This window comes from Lagopus leucura, unplaced genomic scaffold (genome assembly GCF_019238085.1).
Source record: "Lagopus leucura isolate 7727_CA_CO unplaced genomic scaffold, USGS_WTPT01 Super-Scaffold_100019, whole genome shotgun sequence".
NCBI lineage: Eukaryota > Metazoa > Chordata > Aves > Galliformes > Phasianidae > Lagopus > Lagopus leucura.
In genome coordinates this window covers 12,240,654-12,258,864 of record NW_024962273.1, presented here as the reverse complement: position 1 = coordinate 12,258,864, position 18,211 = coordinate 12,240,654, and the positions used below count along the sequence as shown (strand labels likewise).

Genomic DNA, 18,211 nt, shown 5'->3' with positions numbered 1-18,211 from the left:
TGAGGCACCACAGATGCTGATGGCTGCTGGAACCTGGTCAACCTTATTCCTTGGTTGCTACTCCTAATGCCTCAGCTCATTATTACAAAAGTAAAGGGAAATTTGGGGATTATTTTTCCTCTCACTCCATCTAGCAAGCCAGGACACATGAGCAAGTTAAATCTCCCTGGATAACCTTGATAGCACTTATTTGAAAACAAGTCCTTAATGAACATGTGCCTCAGTTGTATTAATTGATAATTTTGCAGAAATAAAGAGTGAACAGACAGCTACTTTGCATCACTTGCAAATTTGTTATTGGCATGCAAGCCTATGCTATAAGCAATGTTTTTTTTCCAGAGAGAAACATTAGTTCTTTCTTAAAGCACCATACTTTCCTTCTTTCATGTTCTTCTGTTCTTTCCATCTGCTGTTTAGAGACTCCACATTGGGTTTCAAAACCAGAAGAAAAATCAATATTAATTACACCAGTGCATTATAAAGAAAATTGTTTTCTTTGTGATTGGTAATAATTTTAATTACCAAACTAATGGTTTTGTTACCCTCAGTAAGGCCTTTAATCCCCAAAGTGTGCTGAGATAAACTTTCATTAGAATATATTGGTGTCATGTTCAATTGAAAGACCATATCAGTGCAAATAGAAGAAAACACCTTGTATAAAATATTGAGCACCAGGGGCCAGGACTGAGTGCCACAGAGGTCAGTGCTGACATGGTGATTTATTTCTACTGAAGATCTTCACTATGCTTCCCATTTCAGAACATCTAGACAAATGTTCTGCCAATTACATTGGAGCCTGAGTTTTCCCAAGTTGGCATCAATCTTGCAGCAGAAAGCAAGAAATTTTATGATTTTTGAATTAGAAAAGCTGATGACTTAACTGTTTGGTCTTCCCAACTTCACCTTAAAAACAGATACAGCTTTGACTCTGGTTAGTGTTGTCTGTAGCTGTTTCAAAATCTTACTACCCAAATGGTTAGTTAACAGAGATGGGTACTACTTTCCTCACTATGCTTTGTGAAATGCAAGGAGGGGAAATTCAGCTGGAACATGAGAGGAGCAGAGTACCTGCCACTACTGAGCCATCCACATTTGTCACTAACATGCACTGGGAATTGATCCTTTGTAGAGAAATGAATTCAAAGTGCAGAGAGGAAGCTTCTGGTCTCGGAGAAATGAACCATGACACCTCAACAGATCCAGGCAGGGTGATGGCTCTGACTGTGTAAGCATGACCTTGAGGGCTAACAAAGCTTGGTAGACAAGCACATGGGGATAAAAATGAACATGTATAATTTGCACGTAGGTGTGTATAAGTGGAAAGAGCAGATGATGAACTGTCTTGCATATAGATATGATGTAGATTTAAGAGTGTTGCTGTTTTTTATTTTCTAGTTATTTTTCACTATGAACCATAAGCACTGAATTGCTGCTCTCTGCCAAACTTTGGCCTCATCACAGAGGAGTACAACTGGGTTTGATGGGAAGGACGTTTCTTCTGTTCACCCGTATGTTCAGAATCACACCCCTAAATATGAAGGGGCCTGGGTCACAGCCAGATCTTTCAATGGCTTTTGTAAGGGCCTCCCACTTCTACAAGGAAGGGGGTAGTCTCTACCTGCTCATCTCTACATAGAATCATTTGAGTATGCTGGTGGCACAGCTCGGAGCCAGAATTCCCCTAGTCATGTCAGTCAGATAGAGGATGCAGAGATAGCGCTCAATGGTCCTATTAAAATAATATTGGAGATGGTGTCACAGAATCTCTTTCTGCATACAAGAGTTCTCCCTGGAGATTTGGCCAGAAGCCAGATCCCCACCAAGGCAGATATACAGATTTAGATCAAATTCTCGCTTAATTTTAATATAATCATAATCCAGTATGTATTTGCCAACAGACTGTTTATTTACTAAGACTGTCACATGTAGAATTGCACTAATGTACTTTATGCTTGCTAAAGGAGCTTTCTGGGAAGGAAACATTAAATAAAGATCTCTGCTGGAAAGAAACAGCTTTGCTGAGTGGATGTTTTTCATCACATTCATTTTACACCCAGATTTTCATTAAAAGGGTTTCACGCACCTCATAATCAATATCTAAGTGATCCGAGTCCCCCTTCGTTCGAAAATGCTGAGTATGCTTGTCCACTGTGAAGTTCACCTGCTTGTTGAAGCGCTCTATGAGAACTGAGTGCCAGTGTTGGTCATCCAGGAGGCTGCCCAGGGTGATGGATGTGTGGCTGTTAGTGAAGTGCAGGTTGGAATCCCCTGAAGGGGAAGAAACAGGCATAAGACACCAGAGTAACCTCAATGCCCTTATCTAAAGAATTAGGGCTCAAGATGAGCTCATGTGCTACTAAAAACAAACCAGATCCTGTCCAGAAACAGATCTTTCACAAAGCTTCCCCCTTAGGTTCTTTGGGCCTCTCATTTATACCTGCATGTACACAGACATTTCTTTCCTTGGTGTCTTAAGAGCTCCCCTTTCTGTAGCACTAAAATCTACTGCCTATTCACACAAAAAAGCTACACCTGATGTCTCAGTTGCAACTATGTGTTTTTTTCGTATTTTAATGATAATATTGCATATGATTATTTTTGGAGGAAAAACAAGAAATACAATCACAAATCAGTGGAGAAACATAAATGCAAGGGTTTCATTTAGTTCAAAAAGATTCTTAAACCCATTCCAGATCTCCACAAGTTTAGATCAAGAATCATAAAAATATTTAGGCCCTAACCTCACTGATTTATATCACTCTTCTGTATTCTGGCTGGCTGTATGTCTAAACACTTAAATCAGAGGGTCTGAAAAGGAGTGTGTGTCCTTTTATATATCCCAGCAGAATAGAAAGAAGACCTGCTCCAAAACTGCCAATCAATGTGCAAGCACAATGAAGAACAGACATCAAAATCCTTGTCTGTGGCACATGAATGCACACAGAGAATATGAAATGACTAAAATCTGTTGATTTGGGGCTACTGCTGAAAGAAAATAACTTTTATCTGAGATGACGCATTCACAGAGTCTCTCCTGAGGAGATAGTAACAATATATTTAACTATATCTTATTCTTATCCCAGTATGAAACACTTGGGAGCAGAGGACAAATCAGTATGAGAAATGTGAGTTAGCAAGGACTGCTGAGACAATAACCATGGCTCTCCCACAACTGAAGCTAATTAAGATTTTTGCAATAAGGCTAGAGGATAGAGATTGATCACTCCTACTTACAGTTGCACCTGACATCAAAGTGCTTTAGTACATTCACCAGGAAAAAGCAAATGCTCTTCTACAAAGAGAAACTAATCCAGTCTTTCATCTGCCCCTGCAACCCAACATGATCACATGGTGATAGTCTTCCAGATATTCACAGTACTCAACAGCAACCATCTCTAGAAACAATGCAATATCCAAATACACAATATTTTGATCAAAGATATTTCATTTCTGTGTTTTCTGCGAAGTTTTGATTACAAAACAGAAAAAAAAAAGACAATAAACTCTTTGAACTCCAAGCCATAGAATCACTACTGATCTGAGCTGAAGTTTCTAGTTTGTGCTTAATATAACAAAACAAACAAAGAAAAAACAACAACAACAACAAAAACTAAGGCAATCCTTGTTAGACTAATATGTGAACCAGCAAGCTTAATTGCTCTCACCCAGGTTGATGTGCAAGGAGAGCTTCCCCTTCTGTAGTTCCAGGGTAATATAGTCTCCTCGTTGTCCTTCTCCATGGAATAAGACTCCATCCTCCTGCATGCTCTTGAACTTTAAGGAAACCACATCTTTGAACGTGCTCATAAGCTTCTGATTGAACCTGTAGAGGAGGGAACTTCTGCCATCGAAGTCTGCAATATCTGACTCTGGAGAAAAGAAGATGACAAAATGAAGAGGAGACAGCATCAGGAGAAGGACCAAAATGATTCAGGATTGTTTCAATTACTGCTTGGACCTTGGTATTCTCAGAAGTGTAAATCCACAGGACATACATAGCAGCTGTGCTACCCGGGAACCATACAACATTTCATCCATTTACAAGCACTCTTGCTCTGCTTGGGAGAAAGGGAAACACTATGAAAAAACAGAAGTACTCTGCACCTTTCCTGCTCCTTCTCATGTGAGGTTTGTTTTGTCTCTTGACTTTTTAAAACAAACCTTCCTTTAGATTCAGAACTCCAGAGCATTCCTTGTCACATTTGTTGTTTGTCTCTTAAACACACCCAGGATATTATTCATTACTTTGAATTACATGAGCTCTCACTCAAGGTTTTGTACCTTCAGAAATGCCTGGTGAGATGTTTTTGCACGGCCATATCTGCATCTACCTTTGCATCCAAATAAGCACCAACTTAGCCTCTAGGGTTGGCTGCATGCATGCTTGTGATGGATTTTTATCAATCATATTTCTGCATGCAAATTGAGTATGCTGGCAGAACTGTTCAAATATCAATTCAAAAACTTTTGAAGGGATTTCGTGGGAACTGAGCACCTAAACTGATTACACACTTTTGAAAATCCTATTTGAAAACATACTTCCCTCTTCAGCTAACCTCTAAAACCCAATCACAGTGATGGGAAACAAACTATCAGCTCTTCAATTCCAATAAATATTTCCTTCAGCACAGAAGAATACAATACTCTATTTGCATAACAAAATGGTATGTTAAGTGAAATATGTTTTTGGAAAATTTTATTTTCTTTTTCTCCATATATAGCCAGAAAATTTGAGGTACTCTTAAATTAGGCATCATAGTGAAATATGACTGATATATGCAAGGACTGCTCCAAAACTAATGCCTCCTGTTTTATTACATTCGTACAAAACATCAGATGCAGATGTTGCTGATATGGCAGAAGAGGTTGAACCTTCCCTACTATATTCTTATTACATCTTATTGCTGTTCAACAGACAGCAACAACAGGTCAGACTGATAGAATGCTGTCTGACATGGAAGAGCATATGAAGCAAAGGTGTATCACTAAATTCCTCCAAAATGGCACCCACTAACTATTCATTGATGCTTGCTGAACGTTTATGAAGATCAAATAGTGGATGTCAGCAAAATGAAAATTGGACTGCATGGCCAACATTTTTCTAGCAATGAGGCTGTTACAGCAACTGTAAAACAGTTGGTCATCTCTGCTAGTGCACGTTTTTACATGGATGGCATGCAGCCTCTTGATCATCATTGATGAAAATGCATAGCTAATGGTTGTGACTATGTTGAAAGATAGCTGCAACAGTGTTTTGTAACTGAGAATTTGCTCTATCAAATAGCATTATTGTGCTCTTTGTATCCACTGTACTCTCCATGGAAACAAATAGGAAGCATTCCTTTCGGAGCAACCTACATAAATTCAGTTCTAAGTCTATCCAAATCTAGTTTGTTACAAATTACAAATGAAGTATCTACTTGTAAATTATAAATATGTAAATTCTGTAAATTAGTTTTTTCTTTGTTAAGAAAAATCTTAAAGGACATTAGAAGAAAAAAATCTGAACAATCATTTACCATGCTACAAAACTGCTGGGAATACATGTGTAAAGACAAAGAATATCTTTGCAGTAACAAAGAAGAAAAAATAAAGGCTATCTTTGTTTGCAAACCATGTTTTAATGATAACCTAAAGCAATCGGTTTTTTATTTTCTTTTAAAAATAACTTAAAGGTCCACATGTAAAATAATCAAGACTTCCAGGTCAGCAACTGTATTAAAGATGTTGATTTTAAGTCTTTTAAGCTCCTTTGAGAGTGCTTAAACTCCTCGGAGTTTAATGGTACTTTCATTTTTAGTAATGGTTTGTTTGAGTTTGGGATTTATTTTCCATTTTTCTTCTCCTTTTTTACATTTTAAACCAGACTAACATGTAAAGAGGTTTGTATTTAAAATCTTAACTCTAAGCTCTAACAATGTAACATAATTTCTAGAACAGTTCTGACCTCAACATTTACAAAGTACAGTACAACAGGAAATCTGCTTCTGGTAAGTGCTCCTTCACTCATTATCAGTTGTGAAGACACTAGCCAACAAATAACCCAGAATAAAATGTGAACATATCAAATATATGCTAATATTGGCATCCAGAATTCATTAGTGGCAGTTTATATGACAACAAATGATTGTCTTCCTATAAAAAACTGGAAGATCCAGGGCTAATACAGTAGTTACTGCAGAAAACTGGAGTGCTTGTATTTATTTAGAACACACATATGTTTGTAACTCACCTGTGAAAGAACTGGGTCTGTTTAGCCTGAGAAAAGATGACTGAGAGGGGATCTAATCCAGGTTTATAAATATCTGAGGTGTGGGGGCCATAGTGGTGAGGCCAGTCTCTTTTCAGTGGTATGTGGAGACAAGACAAGGGGAAACGGACATAAGCTGCAGCATAGGAAGTTCCACATGTATGTGCGCAAGAACTTCTTTATGGTGAGGGTAACAGAGCACTGGAACAGGCTGCCCAGGGGGGTTGTGGAGTTTCCTTCTCTGGACGCCTACCTGTGCAACCTGGTGTAGGGAACCTGCTTTGGCAGGGGGGTTGGTCTCGACGATCTCTAGAGGTCTCTTCCAACCCCTACAATTCTGTGACTCTGTGACTTCATTCAGTCTTCATATGCTTCCTGTGCTTCAATTTGCTTTCCCAAAACAGATCCCAACATTAAAATCACTTAGGGATGGGTGGAAACAGTCAGTTGAAGCTGAATTATCAGGTTAATTCAGCACTAAAAATAAAAATAAAGAATAAATAAAATGCATAAAAGTACAGGACCTAAGGGCTCAACCTAAGGGACTAGCTATGCTGGCAGATGACAGACTGAAAACAAGGTGAGAGAATGGAGTTTACTTGTGCAGGAACAAACAAGGAGGCAGAACAGAAGATACATGTTTTTTCTTACAAAGACTCTCCTACTAATTATTTTGGAGAAAAGTAACTAGTTACTCAGTAAAGTTACTTCTCAATATGAAAATATTTTCTAAGAACTGCTGCAATTTGAGATAAAAACTCTTATTCTTGCACCTGTATCAATGAGCAGAAGCCTTGTCTCCCTGTGGCAGGTAGGAACTCTGTTCTCTGTATGAACAGATGTCCAGGCCTTGCTGGCTTCAGGACATCTGAAGCAATACGACCTCCTGCTCCACAGTTCTCTCAATCGTGTATCTCAAGGGAAAAATGTGGATGAGCACCTCACAGGTGACTGTTCTGCTAGGCAGATTTGCTTTTATCACAAATCTCTCTGTCTCTTGGTAAGTACTCCTTTGGGTATTTGACTTAGACTGGGTTAATGTCTCACACAGGATGTGGCTTCTTGTGTTCTCCTTTTTTTGTCTTGTCAGAAGATGAAGGAGAAGATGGAAGAAGGCAAGGGGGTGCGGAGGGAAAGAGAAAGAGGCAAAAAGAAAGATCAAGCAAAAGTATCATTTCATCGAGAGCACAATATCAGATTGTATTCCCTGAAGCAAGGAGAGCAAAAGATGAGAAATCAGAGTGCTGAACTGCAAATGAAAATTCATCTCTCAAAGGCAGAAGATACCCTATCTCAGACACTATCATTGTTTCTCCTGTGATTCCCCAGCCTGTTAACTGAACATTCCCTGATCCTGCTGATGCATTTTGGGCCTTTAACTAGTTATAGAATACAAATCAGCATCTTCAACGCAACTATAAATCTTATTCTATAAAAGCAATTGTGTCAGATTTTTTCCCCTGTGCTAAGCTAGCAAGACTATTCCCAAGTATAAAGATAGACCCATTCCCTCCAGCATCCAAAGCAATTGGTTTGCCATTTGTCTGAACACCTCCTCTGTGGCAACTCCAGTTATCTGTTGCAAGCACACTGCTTCTGGATTCCTCACTGAAAATGGCCAGTGAAGCATACACACACCACTAGATGGAAATTTCCACTTAACACATATTATGTTTTCTGAGCAGAAAGCATCCCTGTATATTTTTTGAGATCATCTTGCTCCTATTTCAGTATCTATTTTGAGGATAGAACTTTTGCAGAAACTTCAAATAAATGCAATTATATTTCATTGAAATACATAGTTTCTCTGAGAAAGAAAACATCAATATACACACGTCCTCTGTGAATTCCAGTTTATCTGGCCGCCTTATGTGATTTTTTTTACCCAAAGGAGCTTTGATCCATATTATGATAAGGTCAAGATACTCATCTGCATGAGACAGCTTTGTTGGTAAATATATGTTTGTATATTCCAAATAAACATTGTCGACTGGTAGCCAGTTAGAGAGAGAAAGGGAAGAAACAGGAAGAAACGAGAAAAAATTGAAAGTACTTTCGTTTGCCAGAGGAGTGTTTGGGATAAATTCACAACAGTAAACGACCTATATCAGGAGTAATAAACAACAGTGAATGCCACACAGCAGTACATTGCAGTCACATGCTAAGCTAGCCACTTTGGCATCCTGTGCATATTGTACTTAATCTATAATATGACTCTTCAATATTTTTTATTTGTTACTGTGTCCTGGTAGAGATCTTGGAGACCAAGAAGGCCTGACGGATGCCTTCCATCTGCTCCCTGCTAAGCAGTCAACATTGAAAGCTGCATTTGCCAAAAGTTAGCACAAGGTTGTGTTCCTGGGACCTTTTCAGCAGAGGACAGTCACGCTCCAAAAAATGAGAGGTCAAAGCCTTGCACAGGCACAAAGGTGTCACATTTACTGAGATCTGCCGTTACAAAAATGCTTATGCAGCAGCAAAACCACAAAATCTTCCTTCAGCTGCCATCTTACGCTCAAATGTACAAGGTTAAAAAGGAGCTGATGTGGTTGGAGACCATACAAAGGGCCACAGGCTATTTTGCACTCCTTGGTGTACTACTGAAGTGCTCAGCTGCATATTTGGCATTAGTCCCAAGATTTTTAACAGATGTGCAGCAGCTCATTAAATTCAGATGGCCTAAGCTGTCAGTACCCTCAAACTTTTGTTTAAGTCATTCAAAGAATGCTGCCACTTGCACAAAAAGGACCTCCAGCTTGCCTGCAAATAATTGCTTTTCCAATTTTCTGCCCAGGATATCAATATAACGCAACACCATTTTCAGACCAGGTACCATACACTAGGGGCAGAAGTTGCTTGAAAGGTGGAATAGACAACCAAAATTCCAGCACCATCTGACTTTTAACTTGCTATCAGTGCAACTCAGCGGTTGCACGTGAATATTTGTGCATGATCTGGCTCATCTGTGTTCTTCATGCATGTTTTCTGTTTTTCTTATGCTTCACAACTGGATCCAAAGCAAACATGGCACTGAAAAATATTTTTTTTCAACCTTGGTGGACTTAATAGCAAATACTCTGGTTTTTTTTACATATTGAAACCTGACAAGCATTCCAACAGTGTAGAGAGGATTGGGCATCAATAGGAAATAGATTTTCATTGATGAACTAATATCAGTTTAAGCTTTTGGTACTTGAAGGTGATAATAATGCTGTTCCTACTCCCAGGCCTCACATCCCTTCTTTCATATACAGAGACACTTGCATAAAGGGTCATCTCTTAGACATGCTGTACATTTGGTCGATCGTTCTCTCTTAAGCTCCACTTTCTTCCTGGTTTGTGACCACACTGTGTCTAGAGTTATTTTTGTCATTTAATTTTTTTTTCCCCCAGTTATTACTGTATTTCTTGTCCCAGAACTGAACACAGTGGATGAGCCTGTATGCTGTCAAGCAATACAAAAAGCACTTGTAGGTGTTCACCAGCTCAAGATCTGCTGTAGACATTCCATCAGTTTAAGAGTAAAGATGACATTTTATAAATGATCATACATCATTGTATCATGCTGGAGTGCCTGGCTTTAGGAGTAGGCAAGACTGTGAAGCTATATAAACAAAACTTGTAGACAGAAATTGCTTGGCATACAAAATTTGCCGAATAGAAATCTGAATGGCACATTTATATAAATGGAATGAATATTTCAACACCCTGTAAAACTTTTATGAATCCCTGTATTTCTTTTCTGCTTCACTTCAACTTCATACCTTAATTCTCCACAACCATTTTTATTCCCTGTTAACTGCAGGGTACAGGATGAAGATGAAGACTTAGACGATATTAGCATAAAGAAACTCAGCCAGCAAGTCACTCTGATGTTTTCTTCGTATCATAGAAGATACAACCACAGTCTGACATGGATGTAGTGCCCATATAGCATTTCACATGGAGCAACATCAAAATGCTTTCAGCTAAAAAAATTTCAAGTTTCAGTTCCAGTCTCATTTGCTGCAAGACTGGACTACACTCTTCACAGCAGAGATTTGGTCATAATAATGGAAAAAAGCTCCTTGAAAACAGATAAGATAGTTATTTTGAAACGATGAGATCAAAGGCAGTTAGTTTTAATTTATATGTAAGTTTCAGTTTCCATGTTCATTGGTGTGGCCGGAAAAAGGTATCTTATGTAAGCAGCAGTCTGTCTAGCACAGGACATTGCAGGTCACTATGTAATGAATAGTTTATAATGTCTAAGTATAAAAGTAGGTGGAGAGACAGCATCTAAAAAAAGCTGAATGAGGCTTTTGGATCTACACACATAACAAGGACCTTAACGTGAAACCATGTGCACTGGTTTTAAGATCTGAGTGTACCCTCTGTTCAAGGAGATCATGACACCAAAACTTTTAAGACACACTTCACTCTTCATCCTGCTGAGACAAATTCAAAAAGTCTCCCAGACAGCTTTCCCACTTTTTATCTTACAACTCCTTTTCTGCACATATGAGTAGCAGATGAGGACTAAATCTAAATGGGCAGAGATAGAATTACAGTAGTGTCACATAATGGTAAGCTGTTCCACATCACATCAAATTGACTGGCCAAAATGCTGTTAATCCTCTGAGCTTCACAGTCAAAACATTGCCTGTCTCCAGAAGTCTCTGTGCATTACGAAGTCATATTTAACCTCAACAGAAAAAAACCCACAGTCACCTAAGGAACAAATATTGTAATTGTGTTTCCTCACTTGGGGACTTGTCTGCATTTGCGCCTGAGAGCAACACTGGGCCTTTTTCTTTACTTTCATACACTAACACGGTCATATGTCATACATTTGCACCACCCAGAGATAATTATGCGGCTGAAATGCCTAGAAGTGACAGTGTTTATAAACTGATCCCATGACAATGTGCTGCAGATGGTGTCTTAGAAGGTCATCACCATGTCTTGAAGAAAAGTACCATGCAAAAACTGTAAAGCAGCTGATAAGTTGTCTTGTCTCTGGAGTTATAAAGTCATCACTCTCAAACAGAAACACTAGCTGCACAAGCTTAGCACTTTCCTTAGATAACTTGCCTTAAAAAAATATAAATAAGTCATCACATGCAAAAACTACCCTTAAGGAGATGGCAGTGACATTCCTAAATAAAACCCTATACAAACCTCCATAGAAGCAGGAGGTGAGACATGAGATTTCATAGCATCATACAGTTTTACTCATCTCTGACAAAGCTTTACCAGCAGAGCTAGATGGGAGCACATCCCCATACAGAAAGACAAGCACTACTGCTGAAGAAAAAAAAAAAGAAATGACAGTTATATAATTCATATTACATTTTAACTCATCCCTTGCTGGATTCCTACTGAAGTATCGACACCACCAACAAAAGCTTCTTAAGAAAACGTGAGATAAGAGTTAGCCACTTACTATAAGAGCAGCCGAAGACCTCCACTCTCAGCCCTATGTGACCACCAAAATTCCACTTCAGAGGGATGAAGCGCAAGAAGCGAGCTTTCATGGAGTACAGGAGTTTGTGGTGAACCACACTGTCAGCATTGCTGTTTCCTGTGAAAACCTGGAAGGACAAAGAGCCTTGGTGAAACATTTAACATTAAATTTGAAATTAAGGACATAAACAACTTTGTAATTTTTATTCTAAAAAATTGCTTAGAATTATTTAAATTCATTGCTAAGTTTTCTTCTAAGTTCTGTGCATCTTTGCAGACAGTGAAGAGGGACATGAGAGCACACAAAGTGCCTCAGCAGGATTTGGGGGAACACATACAGGGTGTTATTAAAGTAAGTTGTGGAAGCAGACATTAAGGAAGATGTTGCACTATTTCCCCAAGCTCAAGATATTCTTCGTAATGCTCCACCAGCCTCTAACATAAATCACAGTCCCTTCAGTACAGTGAGAGACAGGGCTCAGATTAATGCTTGGTGCATTCAAGTTAGCAGAAAGAGATGGCCACGAGATACTGTGGTTGGTCAGAGACTGGCAAGAACAGGAAAGATGAACACCACTGCAAACTCAGGAAGAGATGAAAGCCTGAGTCAGGACACATGAGAGTTTTGACGGTTTGCACTCAAGAAAATTTAAGCTTGCAAACAGTAATAATTTTTTTCTTGCCTGTTTGATTAATTGCCTGAAACTACAAGACAGTAGTGGCCCTACTTAGAATTAACACTTAACAAAAGGAAACTTTCCATTTAAATTTTTACTCAAAGACAAATATTCACTTTTTTTTTTCCACAAATGTTATTAGAAATGGAATAAAACTTCTATTTTAAAGTTTTTGTTTTACTAGATCCAGTAAGACATTGTTTCATTAGATCTACATTCAACAAAAAATATTCTTGAGCATTTATAAGGCAGAATGCTTTGAAAATTTATCATGCTCTTTTCATTTTATCTTAAAAACTCTGACATAAGAAAAGAAATAAGAAACCCTTTTATGTACTAAGGTTTATTTTCTGGTCATGACCGCAAAAGATAGCACACACCTCCATTGCTAAAACATGTTTAGCAAGCGTCTTTTGTTGCTGGCATTGCTTTCCTGTGAAGATCAACAATCCTAGTGAAATCATCACCACAACACCAGGTACTTTAATGAAGGAAAGAGGAACATGTGATTTGTAAAATTATTTTTATTAGAAGCTTATGAGGCTGAAAAGGGTACATAATTCTGCTACCTAATCCCAATTGTCTCCCAAGTCATTTCCTATCTCTTATTTTTTCTATGCACCAGATCTTATTTTGGCAAGGATTACATTGCTGTTGGTTGCAGATGGTTGACAAACTTCTTTCATATTCAGCCGTATTACATGAGGGTTGCTCCAAAAGTAATGCCTCCTATTTTATTATGTTGGCCCACAACATCAGAGGTGGATGTTGGAGGTAGGCAGTAGAGGTTGAACCTTACCACAATAATCCATTACATTATGTAGCTGTGTGACACACTGCAGCAGAGGGGCAGTCTGACAAAATGGGGTCTGACATGAAAGTGTGTGTGAAGCAAAGGGAGGTCACTGAATTCCTCCACATGGAAAAAATGGCTCCCACTGACATTTGTCAACACTCATTAAACATTTATGGAGACCAAACAGTGGATGCAGCACAGTGAGGCAGAGGCAACAGTGACATGAAAGACAAGCCATATTCCAGACAGCCATGCACAGCTGTCACACCATGAAATGCAGTCTCTTGTTCATCACTGGTGAAACCATGTAGCTAATGGGTATGACTACGTTGTAAAAAAAAAAAACAAAAACATTTTGTGAGAGTTTGCTATTTCAAATCGTATTATTGTGAACTTCATATTTATTGTAGTTTTCACGCAAAAAAATAAGAGGCATTACTTTCAGAACAACAATGTATAATTAAAACTATCTGGATGGGGATACTTAATTAAATGTTAGCTACAAATGACAATTTAGCAACCATCAGATACATTTTGAAGAGTGCCACGAGTAGCACTTCAAGATGTTCAGGGCTTTCTGCTTTCTGTATGGAAGCCCGATTCAAATTCCAGCAGAGATAATTTCAGAGGGTTTTTTTTCCTGTATATTTCAAGTGAAATGATCTTGTTCTTCTCAGTAATGAAACTGTCAACAGAAAATAAGCCTCACAGTCGGAGCTGTGGCAGCACTCACATTTTTATTAAGATACTCGTGGATATACAAGGTGGTCGAAGGGAAGTGTTTGTATATTTAGAAAGCTCATCACCTGAAATCCTGTGATTATGTAAAAATTTCATCTTTCATAGGAAGGAAAAGGAGAATGGAAAAACACAAAAGTTGAAGCAAAAATTTTTGAGTCTTACTAGTTGTGGGAAAAAAAGCTGAAAATGTAATAACTAGAATGCAAGCGAGAGGTAAAAATTAAGAGACAAAAGAAAAAGCACATCTCAATACAGCAGTACCGTGAAACAATTTCAGAGTCTGTGATTTTTTTTCTTCTCATAATACTCTAATACACAGAGCTATCAGTAGAGCACACTGCATCATAGGCCACAAGGTAGTCATTTTCTGATATATACGAAAAAGAAACATTCTGGAAGACCATGAAATGCAAATGAAAAGCACCACACCTCTAGAAATATTTAGGTAATAGTAGCTAGGTGAGATTTGTGCATATGGCTGTGCTCTGAACAGTGCACACTGAACAGTGCACACATTTCTGCTTTTGAAGCCAGTGGGAATGCAGCCTGCTGACATGCACACACACACTTCATGCTGTTCAGAGGGCCCTCATGATCACTGGTGAATCAGGTCACAACTACTCCAAGCTGTTGCTAAGGAGGATCCTAACAGGACAAACCTGTAATGACATTTTTTTCCCCCCAGAGTTCACACAAACCAGACAATCAGATCCAACTCATGAGAGCATCATGGTGGCTCACAGCTGGTGTGCGCAGCACACTCCAGGCGCTGCTTTGTGTTATCAAAGGAATATCACCTTTGTGCCAGGTATAGAATCTTAGAATCATTAAGGCTGTAAAAGATCACTAAGACCATAACCAACAATTAACTCATCTCCTCCATGCCTGCTAATCATACCTCCCAGTGTCACATTTCTTGAATACCTCCAGGGACAGTGATGCCTTCACCTTTCTGGGCAGTTGTTCCAGTGCCCAACCACCCTTGCTGAGAATAAACACTCAACCTGAACTGCCTGAGCACAACTTAAAGTCATTACCTCTTGTTCTATCTGGTTTCCTGGGAAAAGAGGCAAAAATCTCATCTCCATACAACCTCCTTTCAGAGGTAGCACAGGGATATCTGTACCCTGCTGTCTATAACGAGGCTCAGGTATGCCCCCATAGGCCTAGTTCACGGGCATCCATGCCAAGATATTTCCTTCATAACACCTCCAGAAAGAGCCAGAGTAGTGAACCTCAGGACTGCAACATAGTCAGAACCCAATCTGCTGTGCAACTCCTTAACTACCCTTCTCACACTGAAACTGAGCTGGTAATAACAAACCTTTCATAAAAAAACCAAGATGTCCTTGTAGTGGTGTTTCTCAAACTTCTCAGTGAAACTTGGGGAAAAAAAAATAATCCACATCAACCTGCACCGTTGATATAGTTTTGCATGCAGCCAGAAGAACACTGCTTGTGGCTAACCACAGGGCATTGCTGCGCACGCCTTCAGGATTGTTTTGATTTTCACTTTCAATTCCCACTGCTCTACAGATTATCTTCTGATGTTTTGTGGACCACCTGTGGGCTGGAGACCATTGATTGAATAACACCAATTGCTTCAGATAGTCACTTGAAAACTCAGATCCACAGCTGACAGGGAAATGATCCATCCATTAAAGAAGATGAAACAAGGATGTAGCATCAGATTTCTTAGCCCTAGTGGTTCAAATATTGATTAACAGTAAACTTACCAGTAAGAATGACAGAAATGCTTATTCAGAAACAGGCTCTATAACAACCTGTTGCTGACAGGGATTTATTCACAGGAACAAAATGGCAAACTGGCACAGGCAACGAAGCACTCATATGGAGTTTCCCAAATGATGCAGATGCTCTGGGAAGGAATATAACACTGAAATCTGCGGCTTCTCAAAAGCCCTGTAAACTTAGCAGACTGAGAATTTACCTGGGATATTCTGGTTCTGGAATTATATGAGGCTTACAAATAAGAAAACTCCATTAGCACCAAATATTGCTACCAGATTCCTGAAGGCACTGTGTAGCCTTTTCCTTAGCGCTAGCAGCTGTAAGGTTAACAGCTTGCCATGAGCTGGGCTTCACCTTGGACTAAGTTTGTTTTATGGTGCCTGGTTGCATGGTGCCCCACTGTGACCCAGGCTGTGGCAGAACAGTAATATTTTATGTGTTTTTTATGAGTCAGCAGAGGCAGGGCCCACTTGCATGAAGAGGTGACATAGTAACAGCTGCTGTGGTTTGGAGCAGGGTCTAGCCAGGCCGTTGCTTGCTTATGAGTTATATCGAAGGGGAATAAAAGAGAATTCCAATTTAGTTTTGTATTAGGAATGAAAAAAAAACACATTAAAAATGAAGATTTCAAAAGACGTTCTAGTTTAAAAATCACTGGTAATGCCTAGAACGTAGATGTGCAACTCTCACAGGAAAAACAGAATCAATGCAAATGAGTTTTTTTTATACAACATTTCCATTCAAAGAGATCTCAAAAGCTACTTATACGCACCTCAAGAAAATGTCACGCAACTGTGATGAACTGCAACAGCTGTTTAATAACCTTGCAAACATTTATTTCTCTACTTGATATATTAATTCAGATCTATACCAGATCATACCAGTCAAGCATATGATGTGCTCAACTTCAGATTGCACTTTGACAAAACTCTCTTAGACTTGTTTACAGGTGAAGACAGACATGGAACTTTGGTGCAAGAAAATTTTCTGCTCATGAAAGCCCAATCAATTCAAAAAATAGCATCAGACTCTGGACTTCATCTCAGTCTCCCTGTACACAAACTCTGCACACCAAACAGCAACTTATTTACAGACCTGCAGAAGGTGGCTCCCATAATGATTCTGCTGAATATATTTTGCTCTTCCACTTTGTTAGGCAGGTAACGGGATGGGTTCAAAATCCGTATGCGAGCAGCAACATAGGCACTATCAGCCCTGAATGGTGATCAGGCAGACTTGAGGTTAACTACTTTCTAGGGAAGATAATTTTAGGATGCATTGAGTACTCTGCCAAAGTTGCTCTGATGAACAGAGCTGAGGAAAAGAAACCCAGCAAAATAGATTAGAAATGTGCAGAGGGCACATAACACAGATGTTGGCAATTTACAACATTTCAATCTTCACTGAAAGAGAATACAGATACAGAAAAGAGTACTCCACCTTCAAATCTCACCCATGAAATCATGGTATGTTTCCTCCTCTGTCTAAAGAAATGAGGACAAGCGCACACTTAATTCAAGGTATCCAGTAGCTTAGTGAAGGAACCAAAGTGGAATAAAAAGCAGCCAAGCTTGTCATAAATCCCAGAACTGCAACACTTAATGTAAAACAATGCCATTCTCCACTTTAAAATTTCTTTCTAGAGTGGGAAAGATCACAACCTGGAAGGAGTTAGCACTGAGATACAGAACGTTCTGTATTCCACTCCTTGCAAGACTTCCTCCAATACTTGTACAAGAAAACATGAATTTTCAATAAGAAACAAAGAAATTTGAAGCATGAAGGAGAAAACATTGCCTTACTTTCTACATATTCTACGCTGAAATAAGCTCTGAGTCACAGACAGCTGTCATATTTGTAAGAGGCAACAGCATTTCAATTCTGCTCAAATCAGTGCTTACCGTGATGCAACTGTGATACTACTGAGCATGGGAATTAAATTCAGTTTTTTGCAGAACCTGAAACCAAGTTATGGTAAGAGTTGTTCATCTCTACCTGTATGCATGGGAAAAGGCTGAATGGTACAATGACAAGGACAAAAAAAAAAAAAAAAAAAAACAAGCCACAATGCACCATATGGAAACTCAGCAGCTGATTTTAATGTGATGCTACTATTTTCACAAAACAATAATATTGCATCAGTGCCTGCTAGCAACACCTAGGGCCTGGATGGGTTTTTGGTAGATATTTTGACTTTTTATGGCAGTTAAAATCAAGAATTCCATTAGGTTTCAACTGCACAATAAAAGCAACTGTTGGTTTTGGCAAGACTGAAGACTTTCATTTTCACACCTCAGTCTCTTAAGAGCATAGACACAGATGTAAGAAAAAAGAGAAAAGAATGTGAAAGTAAAAAAAAATAATATTCAAAGTCAAGATGCATTTGTATATTTCACCTTTTCTACATACCATGCATTTCAACAGTGAAAAATGTTGCTTTACTAATGTAATGGAAAAAGCCCTGCCCATCGAGCCAGAGCTGTTAGTACCTATATCAATCATGATAAACTGCACTGAAATGGCTTTCCTGTTGTCTCAATCACCCTGTGT

General features: G+C 38.9%; 1 protein-coding gene across 1 annotated transcript in view; it reads right to left on the bottom strand.

Annotated features, from left to right (window-relative positions):
- The window catches only part of CNTNAP5 (contactin associated protein family member 5), a 145,259-nt gene extending 130,188 nt beyond the window's left edge, over positions 1 to 15,071 (bottom strand). The window contains exons 1-4 of the mRNA XM_042877979.1: positions 15,036 to 15,071; positions 11,676 to 11,823; positions 3,666 to 3,869; positions 2,084 to 2,268 (exon numbers count right to left, since the gene is read on the bottom strand). Of these exons, the coding sequence (XP_042733913.1) occupies positions 2,084 to 2,268; positions 3,666 to 3,869; positions 11,676 to 11,823; positions 15,036 to 15,071 (573 nt within the window). The remainder of the gene's footprint in view (positions 1 to 2,083; positions 2,269 to 3,665; positions 3,870 to 11,675; positions 11,824 to 15,035) is intronic.
- Positions 15,072 to 18,211: the final 3,140 nt, after the last annotated feature.